This window comes from Osmia lignaria, chromosome 14 (assembly GCF_051020975.1).
Source record: "Osmia lignaria lignaria isolate PbOS001 chromosome 14, iyOsmLign1, whole genome shotgun sequence".
Lineage (NCBI taxonomy): Eukaryota > Metazoa > Arthropoda > Insecta > Hymenoptera > Megachilidae > Osmia > Osmia lignaria.
Window position 1 is genome coordinate 12,757,145 of NC_135045.1, and position 20,396 is coordinate 12,777,540.

The window sequence follows — 20,396 nt, forward strand, 5'->3', positions numbered from 1 at the left end:
CTGTAAGTATTAATTAATTATCAGTGTATAAAATGCTTTTGTGTAAAAATTTTTGTTTCGTAATACCGGGTTACAATTGACCCTGCTTCACCGTAAAGGGGTTGATAATTAACAGTAGCACAAAACATCAAATAATTTGCAGAATGAAGTAAAATTATCTACTTCTTTTATGAGTTACTAGCAGTGAGTTATTAAAAGTTGTAAAGAATTGATAATACGGATTATAGAGTATGTTGTGAGGAAAAAAACAATTTACTTGTGTATGAAACATGTTTAAGAAATAATATACTTCGTTTAACACTTCGTAAGGAGGTAGAATAAATTTTGTATAAATTACCCTTTACAAGGCATATGAATTTATTATTAATCTATTAACGTAATTAATAAGTTACGATCGAAGTTACTAACCATCGTAAAACATGAATTTTCTTTATTAATAAAAACTATTCGTCGACAGTATGCTAAAGGGTATTATTAAAGCAGGAGACAATGCCACGGAATATTAATGCATTTAACTAGATTCTTGATGTTTCGTTATTGTATTTAATATGTACAGTATCGAGGACAGTGGGGTTCCCTAGAAAAAATGGCAATGTAGGGGAAACAGGAATTCGATATTAATATTAAGAGTCACTTCAGAACAAAGTACAAATATGATTTTTAATCATTAAATATTATAACATTCAGTATGTAACTAAAAAGTACGACAAACAGGGTAAGTGTTAATTTAAATTTTCCCGCGTAAACGTTCATACGCAAGTAATGAGTCACCACTTTCTCTTCCTTTACATCGTCATTCTCCTTGTGAACGCCTATGCGAACCAGCAGGGATCCAGGAAAAGGAAGACCTGCGGTTAGGTTCAGGAATCCTGAAATCCGAGGAAACCTATGAAGGAGAAATCGGAAATCTGGAAACTTACGATTTGGGGGTTGAGGTTCGGATATCACTATTTTCCCTGGGGGGGGGGGGGTCTACTATGCTCAATGCTGTACATCACTCAACATGCTAGGTATTTCTAGAGAAAATGACTTCTACATTTATACACGAAAGTATTAAAGATTTAAATAATTAAATGTAGTAAAAATGATAATTCTCAAAATTTTAATGTGGAAGATATGCATTTGAAAATTAATTTAGAAAAAATTCATATCATTTTTAAATATTAAATGGTACAAAATTTAATGTACAACTGAAATATATCAGCAATTAAATCAAATTTTCCCGAGTAAATGTTTACACGTAAGTGATGAGATCACTTTTCCCGAAATAAATACCATTCAACAAATAATTCTCCTATTTATAAAAAAGGATTTCTAATTTAACATCGATGTAACTAAACTCTTTTAAATTGGGTAAACAAAATTCATATTCAGCGACTGAAGTATCCTTGTGCGTGTCGGTATACCATTTCCTTCTTTTCGTGTTCCCTATTGAATAGACGATTAGGAGGATAGGTTTGATCGAAGTCAAGGCAACAGAGATCAAGTATTTTCAAAAGCAATCGAGCGTGTCGAGGGAGGGTGCGGCTAAGGAGCAGGTTCTCCGAACCGCTGAAGCTTGGAAAGTGGTTGCAAAAGGGGTTGGAAAGGGGTTGAGAGGTAGAATAGGGGGGGGGGCTTTATCGATTTCTTACCCCGTGGCCCAGTAACGCGTTTCGTACATTCGGTGTACAGTCATTGTGTGTAGCTGGCCACGTTACGAGAAAACAACCCTCCCAAACCCCCTCTTCAACTTCTCGATCCTCTGACCGATAACCGATGGCCTCTCGAACTCGTTAAACTTTTGTTCCGTCGTTTCTTCGTGACTTTAATGAAGGACACTAAAAACAGATCTCTGCTGTCTCTTTAAACGCAGGATAAATTTGAAAGCTCGTCCCGCGCTTAACGAGACTTATGCTGTTACTTTTACGCGCAGCAAAGGAGAAAATTAATTTAATTAATTACGAATTCCGAACGAGATCGTAGAAATGATGGGAATTTGTCGAATTTAGTTTTCTGAAAGAAAATACGATGTCATTTTTGGAGTAATTTTATTCTTGGATTTTTTTAATAACAACTAGTAACAAATTCTTTTATTTTAAAACTTGATATTTCATTGATTTAAATTAATTTTAAATTGTGAACAAAGCACGAGCTACCTTTTATAATCGTACATATTATAATTGTACATCCCTATTGCAACAAGGAACTTGTACTGATCAAGCAACAATAGGGCTGCTTTTACGACTTGCCACTCAAATCGAAACGTATCTACTGAAAATCGGGAAATTTGTAAACGTTATATCTTGAAAACTAATTAAAATCGGGTGTATACATTAAAGCTGAATGAATTCGTCTTGAAAAGCACTATCACATGATCTGAAAAAAAATATATAGTTCCATTTAAAAAACGAAACTTGACCATCATATCTTTTAAACTAATAATGTAAATAAATTTTCGTTCACGCCAAAACATGGGCCTCCATGTACCGTGCAATTTCCATATAAACAATTTTTCCTATCATCAATAGTTACGAAATAAAACGTCTGTCACACTTTAGCGCGGCCACACTATATACAGGGTGTCCCAGCTTAAGTGTTATAATTCCGTTATTCTGTAACTATTAATGATACAAAAAATTGTTGATATGGGAATTGCAGGGTAAAAGGGGGCCTATATTTTGGCCGAAGTGAAAAATCTTTTGCATTATTAGTTTAAGAGATATGATGGTCAAGTTTCGTTTTTCAAATGGAACTATATATTTTTTTTTAGTTCATGTGATAGTGCTTCTCAAGACGAATTTATTAAGCTTTAATGTGTACACTCGATTTTAATTAGCTTTCAAGATATAACGTTTACATATTTCTCAGTGTCACAGCAGTTATTCTTTGGGTCTACCGTTCCTAGCGTAGACCCCCGCTATGACACTTACCGCAACAGTAAGGCCGCTTTTACAACTTGCCACTCAAACCGAGACGCATCTACTGAAAATCGTGCAATTTGTAAACGTTATATCTTGAAAACTAATTAAAATCGAGTGTATACATTAAAGCTTAATAAATTCGTCCTGAGAAGCACTATCACATGAACTAAAAAAAAATATATAGCATATGTATATATTTGTATGTATATATGTAAGTACGTATATGTATTTACATTGTATATTCCTATTTTGCTTAGGTGTGAAAGCTTTACCCGAGCCTTTTCAATTTTATCATGTCAGCCCATATTAAATAAGGTTATTACGTACAGGGTGTTAAAAAATTCCCTGAATACCTCTACACCGTTGGATAGATCACGAAAAATCGAAGCAAAAAGTTCTGTAGCATTTTTCGATGGGATCACTAGTTTAGCCACGCTGTGGTCTTTATGCTTTTTGCGTCGCCCTTCTCGGGACCCCGATACTGGGGCCGTCTTTGCGCGCGAATTATAACTTGTCTCCATTGTATATTATGAACAATTATGTGTATATTAATTTTTCAATGAGATCCAAGAAAAATTAATTAAATAAATTCTGTTAACCTTTTTTTCAACAACTTTTTTTAAAACTAAACAGAAATTCAAAATAATAGCGGCAAACTCCTGGGGAGCTGACAAGCAAACCCTAACGAACACATATAAAGCCATTATTAGACCCAAACTAGATTACGGATCAATCATTTACGGGTCAGCAAGCAACACCTGTCTACACAGATTGGACCCCATCCACAACGCTGCATTAAGAATAATATCTGGAGCATTTAGAACCAGTCCCATCTACAGCATATTAAAAGAAACAACTGAACCATCTCTACAATTCAGAAGAAAACTACTCACAAATCATCCAAGCAGCTAAAATCTCAGCCACCCCCAACAAACCGTCTCATTCAAACACATTTTCTCACCGAAATATCAACAAATACTCAAAATATCAAAAATTTCAAAAATCCTTTTACTATAAAATTCATAAATATCAAGAGGAATTACAACTTAAAATTTCCTCCTCCAGCATACGAAGATTACCTTCAGTGGCACCTTGGAAGATCCAACATATCGAAATAGACACATTCTTATCAATGCTTCAAAAACATGACACACCGCCAGAACTTTTCCGTGCAGAAACAGAGAAAATTCTCGACAAACACCAAAACTACAAACATATCTACACAGATGGATCAAAAACAACTATAGGCACAGGGTATGCAGTCCATTCCTCAGAATTCCACGTTAAAGCCAAACTCCCAGACAATTCATCGGTCTACATTACTGAACTAACCGCCATCTATCAGGCTTTCAAGATTGTCCTCAACATAGCTTACCAAAACACTTTAATATAATACTTACAAACTCCAAAAGTGTAACAACAGCTATCAAAAATCTAGAATCAAATAATGAAACTATATTACAAATCTTCGGAACCTACCAAAAAATTCTTGAGAAAGGTAATAAAATCAATGTTATCTGGATCCCTAACCACGTAGGTATAATCGGCAATGAAAAAGCCGATCAACTTGCCAAAAAAGCAGCAAACCCTCAAAGGATAATTAATGAAGGCAAATTACACTTAGAAGATCTGACAAGGGAAATAAAAAATAAACTGAACTCTCAGTGGGAAGACGAATGGAAACAAAAGGCTCTTAACCATATTAAAAATACAACCGACAACTTTTTCGAGGACCTGAAAACGACCCCCAATCTACTCAGAAGAGAACGTGTGGCCATCTCAAGAATTAAAATTGGCCATTCTAGAATTACTCACTCCTATAGATTATCAAAAACCCCAGCTCCCCAATGTGAAAAGTATGACTCTGCAATATCCATAGATCATTTAATCCTCCACTGTACTTAAATATGATTTCCTCCGCAACAAACATAAACTAGAATCTTCACTCAAGGACAACTTAAAAAACAGTAAAATTCAGGACTTACTTAAATTTATAAAAGATACCAAACTGATAGAACAGATAATGTAAGCTTTACCTAAGTACTCCTTGATGTCGCTAATAACCTTGTAGTTGATGTGACAAAAAACCCTAAATAAAAAAAAAATAAAAAAATTGATTGTAAAGTTAAATTGAGATAATTATAATAAACATATAGAATAACATTATATACAAAATTATGGAAAAACAATTGCAAACCATTTCTCTATATGTATAAACGTATTCATCACATATAAAAGATAATAATCATTGAAGAACACATAATAAAAGTATTTCGTGAGATCGAATAAAAGAATAATAAAAATAGCAAGCTATCAAATGATTCTGTGTACTGAAATCTCTGAATTCACCTTTGGATTTCAATTTTATTTCGATTCCAATTTCAAAGTGCACGAAAACTTTACGAGCCCGTAATTTCCTTTGCCACGAGGATATTAGCTTACGACTGCAAATTCCATTCTCTTCTGTCGAATAACAGTAAATAGTATAGCAGGTTTACGCATGAAATTTGCAAATGTCCCGGTAAAATACGTTCAGGCCGAAATCGAACTGCAAACGTGATTTATGAGGACAAACCTTACTAAAGAGGTCACGATCCCTCGTAGCCGTGAAATGAGCGCCATTCTGGGAAAATAGTCAACGAGAAGAAACGAGAAAATCGTCGTATACGAAGCATTCGTAAAGTTAAGTTCGGATTCTGATCAAGTTTTAAAGCCTTAAAGTGTGTTGAAACGTAGTTATACAGTATCGATATTCGCTGGAATCGAAGTTCAGATTAAAAGTTACATCCAACTTTGGTAGTTTAAACTCTGCAATTTAGATAACTGTACACATACGGTGGAGATTCTGCGCGGTTTAAGGATCTGCAATTTAAATGTCTGCGCGTCGCGTCGCGTCGGTTTGAATCCTTGCAGTGAAAGTTTTGTACATGGTAGAACTATTGGCTCATTAAACATGAAACTTGACAAATGTCAAAACGTAAACTTTGCTATTTATTGTTTCTTTTTTTTTTATATTGTTTATTTATAATGGTCGTATGAACGGCAAGGTCATTAGCGATCACGATATACAACATATGTAGTTACAAATTAATCGCACATGTATAATAGTTTAATTTTATTATATAAACCCACTCTTTTCAGAAATGAAAGAGTTACAGTAATACCTTCCAGACTGCCGAGGCAATCATTGAGATTTGTCGGCAGCTTGTAACCCAATCGTTCAAGATGGAACATTGGGCAGTTAAGCAAAACATGTTCAACAAATAATCTAACGTTACAGGAGTTACAGATCGTTGATGGATTCTTAGTAATTTTGTAGATGTGAGTCATATTTGTGTGACCAATTCTAAGTCGCGTGGCTACAACCTGATCCTTCCTGCCAATAATATCAGGGCATTTGTTACTATAAACATCTTTCCTTATTTTAAATAATTTGGACGGTGGTGAGCTAAGCCAGAAATGGTTCCAACAGTTTTTAATTCTTATTTTCAGTTCCCTGATTAGGTCGTTGTGGGAGATAAGGAGGTTTTGGGATTGTTTCTTGTTTCACACCGAATTTCAATGAAACGAAGTTTTTTTCATTCTGAATTTCACCGAATTTTTTTTACTTTGACTAATAATCATAAATTATCTCTTTTTGCCAAAAAAATGAAAAAGTTTAATTCGGATTTGTCAAGTTTTATATATATATATATATATATTTCATAAATGAACGATTTTAAAAAGTCTAATAAAAGTATAGTAGAATATCATGTATAACATATCAATTTAAAGCTTAAAATCGATTGAAAATGGATATATGAATAATTGATTTTGACTGTTTCATCATTTTAAAATATGAAAATTGGATATTTCCCAATGGACAATATTAATGTTTCAATGAAAAATCAACCAATTTGTATTAAATGTATCGATTTAACGCTTTTATAGAATAAAGGTAAACTTCGGCATTAATGAATCAAATGAAACTTGATGATTGCTTATTTTAATTCTTCGTTGTCTTTTATACACGGTAGGAGCCATTGAACGGGCAAGATGAAAGTTCAGAAAGTAAAATAATCTACTGAGGTATGCAGGTCGTATTTACTTGTCAAACACCGAAAACGAATCCTCGGTTTCGCACGGTGTTTATCTTAAAATTTATACTGCCACGGTTGGCCGAGCATAAACGAAAGATAAATTCTCTCGAGCACAGGATTTCGTTTTCTGTGGAGTCTCAATCAAGTTTTTTCCAATCCAATATTCATTTACCAAATGTAACGAACAAGCAATAAAAATATCTTCACCGCTTTGAATCCATTACGATAAAGCAAACAGTGGATTTTTTCGCACTTTCTCATTGTAATTCTCATTGTAATTAAATATACACGTGAATAAATTTGAATATTGATATTTTTCATCACGAATAACATTATAAGTATCTGTTGTGATACTTTCAGTAAAAATTGATTTAAGTAAAAATAAAAATTACATTATTATGTATTTCATGGTGTAATGTTTGCTCTATTCGTATTTCTTATCCTCGAATCAAAATTGTATACAACAATCTAATACTCTATCATATTTTTTTACTTAATTATTCTACATTTGTACAAGAGAGTTAACATATAACTGAAGCGACTTGTACAATTAAACTCATTGTCAGACGACAGTGGTGCTAGTTTGACTATGCACAGACTTATTCCCCTGAAACATAGGATGCAGGGTAATTAACGCCATAATGTCAGTGAGCGAATGGACAGTGAATTGGAGACGATTTAGAACCACAGTCGAGTGGTCTGACTGTTCTAATTGTAAGTGTTCTGGTGCCAAATAGGTCTGGAAAAGCTTGTTTGACTGATCGAATATACTGATTTTCACTATGTCTAAAAGTAATCTAATGAAATCTCCGAATTATACTTCTGGATGCAATAAAATTTCTCAGTTCCAAGAAAAGTATACCTAAATAAAGTTATTGATATTTCTGATCGAATTTGATATTTTTCCATTGCAATTTCATCAATAAATTAATTATTGAAATTAATTTTAATTGCAGTTTTTTGAAATTATTTTTCATAAAGTATTAAAATATAGTAAGTAATGTTTTATTTTGATATAATTTTTATATTTGTATACGTATTAAATTGTTCTTTCATGTTATTGAAGGGTTCCTTATTTTGTACAATATAGGACCATAAAGTTAAATTAATATCGAGCCACGAGATACCTAATAAGAATATTTCCTAAAAACTATGAAGCTAAATAATAAATAATTAATTTACTAAATTTTAACCATAAAATTACGTTTGCTATCCAGTGAACAATTTTTGGTTGAAATACATCATAGTGAAAGAATTATATGAATAAGAGTTTATTCGCGATCGAATCAGGCTTTCATAGAAAAACTAGCGTTACAGGAAAAGCAGGAATTTTCAAAACCTTAATTTTGACAATATTAATATTAAAAGTGATTCAGAAACAGAATGATATAATTTTTAATTATTAAATATTATAAAATCCAGTAGTTATATAACTAAAAAGTACGAATAATAAAGTAAATATTAATTCAAATTTTCCCACGTAAACGTTTATACGCAAATGATAGGGGTTACAGGCTAAGTGTACATATATACATAATATTCATACAAAATTTTTAAACAACAATACAAAAGCAATTTAATATTTTATTAGTATTCCTCGTACATATACGGGGCTTCTTCCCTACATTATCATTTTCCCCGAGAATGCTTGCAGGGAAGGTTGGGACACCGGGACATCACCATTTTTCCTAGGGAAGCCTGATTTGATTGCGAATGTACTTTCAATATAAGAAAATGTTAAAATCTTTTAAATAAAACATTTGAGTCGGTACAGAATTTACCGAAACATTCAATTTTGATAAAATCAGCAAATGACTCCGAACTTTTAACAAATACCGTACGTAGCAATATCTCTCAGGAAATTAAAAAGAAGAGAAAAATTGATCGAATTCAACAAAGAAAGTTCGACAGGGATGATATTACAAGCGTATCCGTATCCCTTCTGATTTTGTTCATTTGTCAATGGTTTTCCGGCGTACCATCGGCTCTGGTTAGCAATAAATCGTAGAAAGCCTCGCATTAAGAATTACGGTCGAGGAAAAGTGGGTCGCGAATCAATCGAGGGGAAAAAAACCTTCGAATTGTTGCGGCTAGGTCGGACGATTTTAACCCGTGGGAAAGAGTAATCGCTGTAGTGGGGCCTCGTAGCATAATTAATTCCTTGGTCGAGCTTCAGAACTGGCTCCCTTTGTGTAAACACGAACATATTTCTCTGTTGTTTTTATCGCTTTTCGACCCATCACGTTAAAAATTAATTTGATAAAACGTCACAGAAACGAGAAAGGTAGTTGCGAATCGGTGAACAAAAAAAGAAGAAGATACTTTCAAGATTTCTCATTTCTCTGTGATCGTTACACTTTACTAGAAAGTATTAAGTGTTTCTGATGATTTGTTTTAATTTTCCTTTCCTTTCGTACTTCAAGCGGCTGTGATTGTTGATTTCCGGAAAAGAAAAGGAAATATGATGGATTACATTTTGTGGATGAAGCTAGGATGATACGAGGTGATTTCAAAAACTAGGGCGGACTGTTTTCTGCATGGAGAAGGCAAAGAATAGAGATGAAAAGAGCTTATTTTTCTTTGATCATATTTTTCCTCGTTGTTGCGAGGATACACTCACAAAATACGACTATATATTTTCTGTAAGAGTATATTTTTATTTTGGTTCAAGTTAATTCTATGAATAAAATTCCATTTTGCTTCACTAAAATTTAATAATTGCTCATGGAACTGCAGTTATATATTGTAATAAACTGCATTATATATTGTAATAAACTAATTATTAGACAAAATTCAGTATTCTTATTTATTTAACTATATAGTAAATATTTGTGTCGAATTTTGGAAAAATACAATTGAAATCATCTTCGCAGCCTTTCAATCATTTATTTTGGCCTTCTTCAGGCTTTGATTTTTTGAACAAACAACATGGTAACCAACATTTGTATTTATAAAAAAGTAAAAATACAATTTTCAAAACGAATGCAACCCGTTCAATTATTTCAAAATATCAAATACAATATGAATCCTGTGAGTACGAAATGCATAATACATGAAAAAGTTCGTTCTTGATACTACCAAACAAGCTACACGCTCTTAGACAAATGGAAATTTTTAATTAAAAACAGGACCACTGTATCTCTACATCGTTTACATTTCAATAGAGGCATAAGATCTTTAATCTTTTTCAGGAACCAAATACAAGATCATCGTTTTCCTCAGAAGCACAAAATATGCAATGTTACACAGTTAGTCGGTTCGATGTTTAAAATGATTTATTTTATCCAAAAAATACAATTTCTTGGTAAATAATTTAATTGCATTACTGAAAGATTATAAGATATTTTGAAATTCCGATTTATTAAGACTTTGAATATATTTGAATATATCATAATTGTGTTTGAAAAAACTTTGAAAAATTTGAATATATCATAAAATCTTTCGTTTTAATAAAGTTAAGAAAACATCAAATTCAAGAGTTATTGGATCAAACAACGAAAAAGAAGACGAGTTTCAATTATTTGACCATTTTGATTTCTCTAAAAAGCTAAAAAGCTGTTTCTCAGTGTGATTGTCTTTTCAATTCTATTTGGGTAGAGGGTAATAATTGTTACCCTTTTTGTCAAATTGTTTCTCTTTGTGAGGTAATTTGTTCAATGTGAACTAGTTTCAACCGATATTTACGACCGAAAGACGTGAAAGAAGCAACGATACAAAGTATCGAGAAGTATCACTCGTTACAATCCCACTAGTTATATCCTTCGGAATAACAGCTATTCGATTGAGGAATAAGCCGGATTACAAGGATTAAGTAGAAGTGCTATCGACTTTTTTTCTTCGTGCAATGTAAGCTGAATCGGGGAAAAATAAAATTGTTAACCAATATAAATCAACAGTAGTGGATATTGGAATAAAAATGAAATATGTATATTCTCCAACATTCTGTAAAAAAATGTACGGATTTAAATATGCACTACGGAAAATTCTATTATTAATGTTTTATATTATACAAGTATTAAATTTGATTTTTCAAAATCAGGATATTGAAAATTATTATTTTTTCATTTAATCATTCATGTATTATTTAAATGTTTAATAGTTGTATACATAGAAAGATTTAATCAAAATTATGGTAACTCTTGAGTACAATTATTGTATACTAAATTTCACAAAATTTAATAATTATAGATTATATTCATTTTTTCGAAACTGCTAACATTAATATCTTTCTAATCTAATATTCATACATTTAACGTTTCTTAATACTTTCCAAAATTTCAATATTAATATATCCAAAATTAGAATTTTGAGAATTATCATTTTTTCATTTAATCGTTCATAAATTATTAAAATTTTTAATATTTTTATATGTAGGATGATTTACTTATAATACATGGTAACTTTTGAGCATTATAATAAGTAGAGCTCGGTACTGTACACTTGCAATCAAATCAGGCTTTTCCGGAAAAGTGGGTGTTTCCGCACCGCCACGTAAGTTTCCTCGGGGAAAAATGACAATCTAGCAAAAGGGGCCCTATATATGTTTGCATATGTATACATTTAGGTTTGTAACCTCCACAATTTACATGTAAACGTTTACGCAGAAAATTTGAATTAATATTTACTTTGTTATTTGTACTTTTCAATTATATACTTTTATAATATACATATAAGAATTAAAAATTACATTATTTAAGAAAAAAAAACAAATTACTTTAATTATCAATATCATCAAAATTATGATTTTGGGAATCCCTGCTTCCCCTATATCGCTATTCTCCTCAGAGAAATCTGATTTGTTCGCGAGTGTACATATTACTCTTCCTGGATTACATCCAGTGATATCATTATCTGATCATTATGAACAGATCACGTGTGTAATACGTGCTTAGTAAGTTTGATTCATTAAAAGTATAATGTCTGAGAGACGCGATTCCAACGTCAAGGGTTAATTAGACAGATATTTGTTGAGAAGGGAGGATCAACAGAGTTAAACCACTCGTGTTCCTAAGATAGGTGGTGCACTGGAGCTAATTGCCTGCAGCAGTACATCCTGGCGTTCGCCAAATTGACGCGAGAATTCATCTTAATAATCCAGCAATTAACGACGCATAGATACGTAGGTATTTTGGTACGTCGTTTTGGCAATTATGCGCAAGCTGGTAACACCCGAATTCCACTATGTCGAAAATAGAGATGGAAACGCGGCAAACGTGATTCCATCGCCCATAAAGTCGTTCACAAACAGTAAATCTCGTTGTGCTTACAAATAGAAAGATTATTGTCTATGGTAAATTGATTTGCACGAGATGTCTCATTTCTTTTGTTTTGACTCCATGTACTATTTTTATTGGAATTTTAGTAACTGATAGATTGTAGGGGTTTGTACAAATATACAATTTATTATCAATATTTTACATATCCTGGATAAGTGAATTAATATCTGAATTGTAATCGTTAGTATTAGTAATTTTCACGTTTATTAAGAATTTTTAATGCAATTTTAAACGAATGAAAAATGTTCTTTTTGGAGCTTCTGGAATGAACGAGTTTTCTTTAATAGCAATAGAGTAATTTTGTTAAAAGAATAATTTAGGTGAATGGCAAATGTGAAATGACAGGATAATAAAGTCTGTTGAAATGTTGAAAATATTTGTAAGTTAAATATTTTCTATTCTTTGGAAATTCAACTTTGGTGTAAAACTTAATTTAATCTAACATATTAAGATGATTGTAATAATGAAATAAAACTACTAAATTTTTACTTTATTTCTGCTAGAATAATATAAAATAATATAATATACGTATTTGAAAAATATACGCATATCATTTTTTTCAATTCAGATTGATATAAGTAATACTTAATTTTTATAAAAGTTAACATAAATTTTATTTTTCCAATATTCTAAGCTTGCAATGGTCCTTTACTTTCATAAAAAATATTTTCTCATCTTAATTTAGGAATTCAAGATGAATAAAAGAATATACTTCACCGACTAAATTACTATTTTATAATCAATTAATTCCCTTCGCTGCTTTCGTAATGAACTTCTGTCTTCGTTTAACCGTTTTATCACGAAGATCGATTTCCTCAGCTCACAAATCTCCGGGCCGCAACGGAAGCTAATAAATTACCGAACATGAATTTCCCATTAAATTATCCGCATAAATTAACCGTGAAATATCAAATTGCTGGAACAACTCGCGAATCTTTGAAATCTTGTTCGTACTTAAATGAAAATCGACAAGATAGAAATTTTACTATGATTTAACCGTTCAACGATGGACCGTTGAGCGATAATTGGAATTTAATTTTAGATTCTACTTTATTTCCATTTTGTAACCTTTAGGCCACTCTTTTAGGTATTATTCTCAAATAAATATATACATACATGAATATCTTTTATTTAAAAATTGCTGCATCTAACTTGTGTGAAAATTTCATTACATGCATTTCGTAGGTTTAGGTCGTAATTGACTCACCTTTACCCATTGTTGGAAATAAATAAAAATATGATAATCTTGTTTAAATGTACACATTTTCTTCACTTTCAAGAATAATATCCAAGTGTGTAATTTTGTCCAAATAGAATTGTATTACTTGTGATTAAATTAAAAAAATTGTTGTATTATTCATTTAATTTATGAAGACGTTAAATTAAAATAAATGGTTCTACTTTATACACGTGCAATGCTATATAATATAAATAATATAAATATTGAGCTCTTTTTCCTCTAAATATTGATTTTTAGGGTGTTTTATAATTCTGTCCAGCAGAGTATAAATATTGAAGCGCATTTTGCAAAAAGAACTGTTTTGTTGCAATCATTTGTAGATTTTAAACACAGATATCACTCTTCCATGCGTCTGATACAATGAAGTTCCCATTTAATAAAATGAAAAGCTGTCCTCGAGTTCTTCACTCATGCATCCTGTACAATAGAGAGCAAAGGATTCAGAAAAAGGCAAAGAATAGAATTTGCATTTTCAAGAGATATATCACGAGGATATACGAGTACTGAATTTTTCAGAAGGATTTCCCGTATTTCGAGACTTTCATATCTCACCATGAAAATCCGTAGCGGAACGAGATTTTTAACGTATCCTTCTTCTTTCATCTGTTGCAGTAACGAAATTCATCCGTATTGGAATAGCTGACAAGAACGACAATCCACCTTACTTCGATAAAGGCCTCTACGAGGCTGAAGTAGACGAAAATGAGGATATTCAACACACGGTCCTCACTGTCACCGCCAAAGATCACGACGAGTGTAAGTAGAACCGTTCTATTATGATATAAAGGTGTCCTCTTCTTTAAAAACACCTTCGTTATCGTGTCGTTCATATTCAAGAGACGCTTAGATTTTCATAGGAATCTAACACTCACGTTTTAATAAAGCTTGCAACGAAATATTGCAAAATCAGTAGGTACATAAAATTTGCCAAAACCAAAAACTCTATCTAAACAGATTTTCAACACTTACAGCATGGTAGCAAAAAGAGTAATACAGCCACTGCCTATTAAATTAGGATTATGTACACCTTATAATTTTATTTAAAAAATGAGAAATATTGAAAATTTTAAGTGGTCGTAATTCGACGATGAAATAAAAATATATTATTTTAAAATTAAAAAAACATGTTAATCGTAAGAATACAGGCAGATGACACTATTGAAGTACCGATTTCTTGAAGAAAAAGAAAAATATGATCATTATACGAGGTGTTCTACAACAGATGGGACAAATTTTAAGATATAATTTTGAAGGTCAAAATAAGATAAAAATCAAGTACGACGAAATAGCGTTCGCGGATTTATTTTTTAGTTATTAACGTTAAAAGATTGCGGTGAGTTATTAACTTTAAAACCGGCAATCTGCACAGCAGCGACGCGACGATTGAATGTCGTGTCAGTAGGGGCCCGTACAGTCATTGCCAACAGCTACTGAATACTAAAAGGCCAGGTCCCTTAGAAATTTCAAAATTTTAGATCCTTTAAGATCTGGAATTTAGAAAGTTTAAAATTTCCTAATTTTTGAATCCTGGAAGCTTAAAATTCTAAAATTTTGGACTTTTGGACCTTCGATATTTTCAAATTTTAGTATTTTAGAATTTCAGAATTTTGTAATTTTGAAGATTTATTATTTTGGAATTCTAAAATTTTAAAGTTTTGTTATTCTAACATTTTTGAATCTTGGAATTTTGTAATATTTTTTAATATTAATATTTTCGGACTTTTAAAGGGGCCGGGCCCCTTGGCCCATCCCTAGTTACGCCAGTGAAGTTGAATAATATCATTGCTAATAAAAAAAATTGTCCAAAAAACATTATAAGGATTAAGTAAAACGATAAACAAAAATTTAGTCGCCGAGATAAAATAATCAGCAGTTCAGCGAATGATTTGCTACGCGGAAACACCTGAACTTCTCATCGTGTATCTTCTCCCTGTTCCTGATAATCATTTTATAGTGGGTTCCAAGTTTCGTATCTTTAACTCGGCTCGTAAGTTTTGCGAAAATCCATCCTCATCTTCGCGTCTTGCTACGAAAATACATAAACTGCTTACGAAAGTTTACATACCAGATGGCTCGGTCAAACTCACGAAACATATTTAACCGGTGGACCTCAATTAGGAAAGTTCGACGTTCGGAGTTATTAAATTGCAGTAAAACACATTTAAAGATATAGTTTGTCGTGCTTCGAGTCACCGGTGAAATAAGCTCAAAATTAAGTAGTTAATTTCTGTGTGATATTTATGATCGAACGCGTTCTCCTCTGGGAAATTTACTGGGTGAAAACTTCAACACCGATGATTCGATGAATTTTGCTGTTGAAATTAAGTATCAACCGTAAATCAATTGTCACCAAAAAATCAACTAGAATATTTAATAGTTTATTATCAGGTTTGAAGTCCTAAATATTTATGGTCATAATTTAATAGGTTCCGTTAGTTTGTTGAAATATACGAAACAATAGGATAGTTTTGGATGCCATTAAGATTATACCGTTAGATTGTTGCATATTATTATGTAGTAGGTGTACAAATTAATTCGGTGCCTTTAAAATACGCCTTTTTAATTACAATTTTTAATTTGAATCGTTTTCGGCGCTTCTGCGTATATATTTGGAAAGTGATGCAAGAATATAATACAGTATAAGTTGGATAAGCACCCAGTCAGATCCATTGTATAAATGTTCGGTAATAGAGATGTGCGGGTACCCGATATTACGGGCCCCGATTTTCGGGTGTTTATCCAACTTATGCTGTAGCAATAATGATTACTTCAATAATTGAAGTTACCATTACTTTCTAAAATAAATCGTCAGTTAAAAAAGCGAAGGCACAGAATTAATTTGTACACTTAATGAATAGCAGATATCGAAATAAAGTTTTACATGATTTAATAACATAAAAGTATTACAAAACAGCACTGATACCGTATCAATTCAAAACCTAAGGTTTACCTAATAAAAATGATTGTACAAGCTTCTCATTAATGTTTCTAATATGAAATGGTTAGTTGTCAGTTTCATATCTGGGTGACGCTTCAGTTTTCATTAATTATTAAAATTATTAAAATTACCTAATTATTAAAAATTCTTTAAGTTATCTAATTACACTTACGATTAGTGCAGTGTATAGAAAAATAATGATGTATATATTTTCATTTTATTTTCCAATTAGTTGTGTTATTACGATCACTATTTTTTTTCTACGTTTTGGCCTTTTAATGGGAACCTTCATCTGGGATACAATAATTGTAACATATCTATGTACCTATAAAAATGTATAAATTGCATCAATTTCAAAAAAGGAGTAAGCTGTGTGATTAATATTAAAACAAAAAGATATGTAATCTGGTATGTATACATGGTGGACCAATCAAAATTACCACCTTGAATATCGTTCAAATTATAGAAGTTGGAAAGTAATTTTACTTTAAAGGAAATTGTTAACACCATCGAATGAATCTTTTTTACTTTGCAAATTTTATTTGACGTTACTTTCTTTAACTGCTACAAATTAAAAGATATTCAAGATAATAATTGTTACTGGTCTAACTTGTATAATTAGATTTTTTATTTTCTTTTTGAATCATGGATATAGCAAGGCTGAAATATTGTAGAAATAATATAAATATAAGTTTATTAAAAATAAAATTTCAACCACTTCAATCAATGTGGCGGTCAATGCTAATGCACTTCTCTGCTCACGCAGCAAAACAAGAAATAAAAAAGCTGTAATTTCCAGTGGTATTTTATTTAAAAGGATCTTTCTCTGCATTTTACAGCCTCGCGTATTCGATACGAGATTACGAGCGGTAACATAGGCGGTGCATTCGCTGTGAAGAATATGACCGGCGCCATTTACGTCGCAGGTGCATTGGATTACGAGACCAGGAAAAGGGTTAGTACTTAGTACATTACGACAATTTTATTAAAAAAACATTGACAGTAGTCAAGAAACGAAATGAAATAAAAACAGTGAATGAGAGACGAAAGAAATGGAATGAATACTTTCTATACGTCCATGGTTAATCCATTTTTAACCACCGTGTCGTCCTCGTTTTATTACTCACGACCCAATAAATCCGTGAAATAGCGCGAAAACTTTCGCAGTTATTGCACATTTCCTGCTCACTCGTTTGTCGCTGCATTAATAAGTCTTTCCTTTTATACGGACTGACATGGTACCGAAATAGTATTATTGTGAATTTCATTGAGGAATCAGATCATCTACTGCCGGTTTAATCAAATTTCCTACCATCATAAAATACCGAATTGTGTTTCAAATGATTCATTTTTTATATTGTAATCATTCGATATCGTATTGCAATATCCTCTGATAAAATATTTGAAAAGTAAATTCGTTTAATCGCTGGAAATATTAATTTCATTAGTTTTATGTAATTCATATGACAACGATAAAAACAGCTCCTGTAAATTTTATCGCATTTCTCGTAACAAACAACATTACTTTTTTAAACATGCTGTGGATTGATTAATCACATTACAACTGAGAACTCATTAAAGATAAGAGTTTAATTGGAGAAGAATTTTCGTGTTCCTTGAATTGTTTCATTCTTTTAGTTTTTTTTAAATAAAAGAGTTATTTTTAAAAAGTTTGAATAATTCCAATTATTGAAATAATAGAATTATATTCATACGCCACTTTTCAAATATGTACACAGAAATATTCGAATTTGAAATAATAATTAAGAAGGGCTAAAGGTGCCGAATTAATTTGTATATTTAATAAATTTTATTAAAATCTCGTTTATTAAAATTTTGAGCAAGTATATCGAGTTCTTTTATTACAATAAAAGTCATCTACAAAATATTTCATTCACTTATTATTATTAATCCTTCAGTTGTGCAACGTTTCAAAGAGCAATTATTCACAAACTAATTCATTTTTACTCATAAAATATACAAGTACAATTTATTTTCTTTTTGATACAGAGATATCATTTGTTTCTTTATTTCTTTTTATGTATATGTTTTTGATTATACTTAAATATAATATTTAAACAGATAAAAAGATCTGAAATTTTGTATATAATTCAGTTTTCGCGTTCACGTATTATAATGACTTCACATATTTAATTATGGGTTAAAATAGCCCTCAATTTCTCTACCTTATCACTTTCAAAGCATTCATTTTCCAACCCGTTCAAGTGTTAATTTGTAACTTGTTACTTAAGAGACCATTTCCGTTTTAGCCGAAAATGGCCACAGTTAGCCAAGCAGCTTAACTCAACTGCTGTAAACGTTGTTATCCACTTGTTTCACTTTAATCTTACAGTACGAGCTTCGCCTCACCGCGTCGGATAACTTGAAAGAAAATTACACCACCGTGGTGATACACGTAAAGGATGTAAACGATAATCCGCCTGTCTTCGAGCGTCCAAATTACTGGACGCAGATCACCGAGGAAGACGACAGGACCCTACCGAAACGCGTTCTTGTGGTAATTATTATTCTTGTCCTGTAATTACCTTATAATTATTCCAATTAGCATATTTAACCGTTTCAAATGCACGTGTTACGTACAGACATTTACGTCCAAAAGTCTGAGAATGCTTATTAAATTTTATGTAAATCTGAGAAAATGTTTCAGCGAGGAAAAATAATTAGATTTAAAATTATAAGAACCCTTCGGGTTTGAACATTAATTATTTATGACAATATTAAATATAAATGAATTACTAGCCAAGTACAAATTGCTTGGTTCATATTTTTCAAAAATAACAACTATAATATTAATTTCATTACATTCAAATTTTGTAAAAAAATTTTTATAATTAATATGTATTATTTGTATGAAGTATTTAAGAAAATAGTAAACTAAATAACTTTTTAGAAATTAAACTAAATAGACTTATGTTAATCAAGGTATATCTACATAATACTTATAAATTTATTACTTCATTATATTTTTTCATGTAGGTCACAGCTACCGATGGCGACAAAGACAGACCACAGAACATCGTCTATTTCTTAACTGGACAGGGTATAGATCCTGATAATCCAGCGAACAGCAAGTTCGATATCAATCGCACGAGCGGAGAAATCTATGTATTAAAGGTAGATACAATTTAATTAAAAATATCTAAGAAATTTCCGCTATCTATTTCTTCTTTTCTGCTAGAGTAACAAATTTCTTTATCGTAATACTGAACTTTTAAATAATTTTTTGCTTCTAAGAGTCTCGGATAAAACATTTAGTGAAGGTTAAAAACTCTATTTTACAATAAATTGTTAATTTTATTAGATATTTATAACACTGCCTTTTTAAGTAAAAATAGCATATTTAATTTTTTCTACCTTTTCCTTTTAATTAAACAAAAGTGACGCTGATTAGATTGTAACATTCGTACAATTCTTTTTCCAAGTTTCCCATCACTTCCAGAATAGAAATTTTTCTGCTCCATTTAGTTCTAAAATTTGTTACGGTTGTTCTCTGTTTCGCGTCATTTAACACTCGTTTCTCTGCAGCCCCTGGACAGGGATCAACCAAATGGAAGACCTCAGTGGCGATTCACCGTGTTTGCTCAAGATGAAGGCGGAGAAGGTTTAGTCGGATACGCTGATGTCCAGGTGAACTTGAAGGATATCAACGATAATGCACCAACCTTCCCTCAAGGAATTTATTTTGGCAATGTCACGGAAAATGGCACCGCAGGTAACATTCCACTTTTGAAATGAAGAAAATACAACTTTTCTATTTTTTTTTTCATAATAGCTGAAAAAATTCTTTTGATATTGTAGAAAGTAATTTTTATTACAGGTGACACGAGCTTTCTTATGTTTAACACTTTTATAGACCAAACACTAACATTACTAGAGTTGCACATAATTGATTCGAAAGTTATTCAAATAAAAATTGCGAATAAGACGAAGTTATTAATA

At 31.5% G+C, this 20,396-nt stretch overlaps 1 protein-coding gene across 10 annotated transcripts in view; it reads left to right on the top strand.

Annotated features, from left to right (window-relative positions):
* The window catches only part of LOC117609068 (neural-cadherin), a 325,378-nt gene that overhangs the window by 287,442 nt on the left and 17,540 nt on the right, over nt 1–20,396 (top strand). For all 10 annotated transcript variants that reach the window (XM_034334919.2, XM_034334922.2, XM_034334923.2 and 7 more), the window contains 5 exons: nt 14,111–14,254; nt 17,276–17,391; nt 18,790–18,954; nt 19,434–19,571; nt 19,983–20,169. In XM_034334919.2, coding sequence (XP_034190810.2) covers nt 14,111–14,254; nt 17,276–17,391; nt 18,790–18,954; nt 19,434–19,571; nt 19,983–20,169 — 750 coding nt within the window. The remainder of the gene's footprint in view (nt 1–14,110; nt 14,255–17,275; nt 17,392–18,789; nt 18,955–19,433; nt 19,572–19,982; nt 20,170–20,396) is intronic.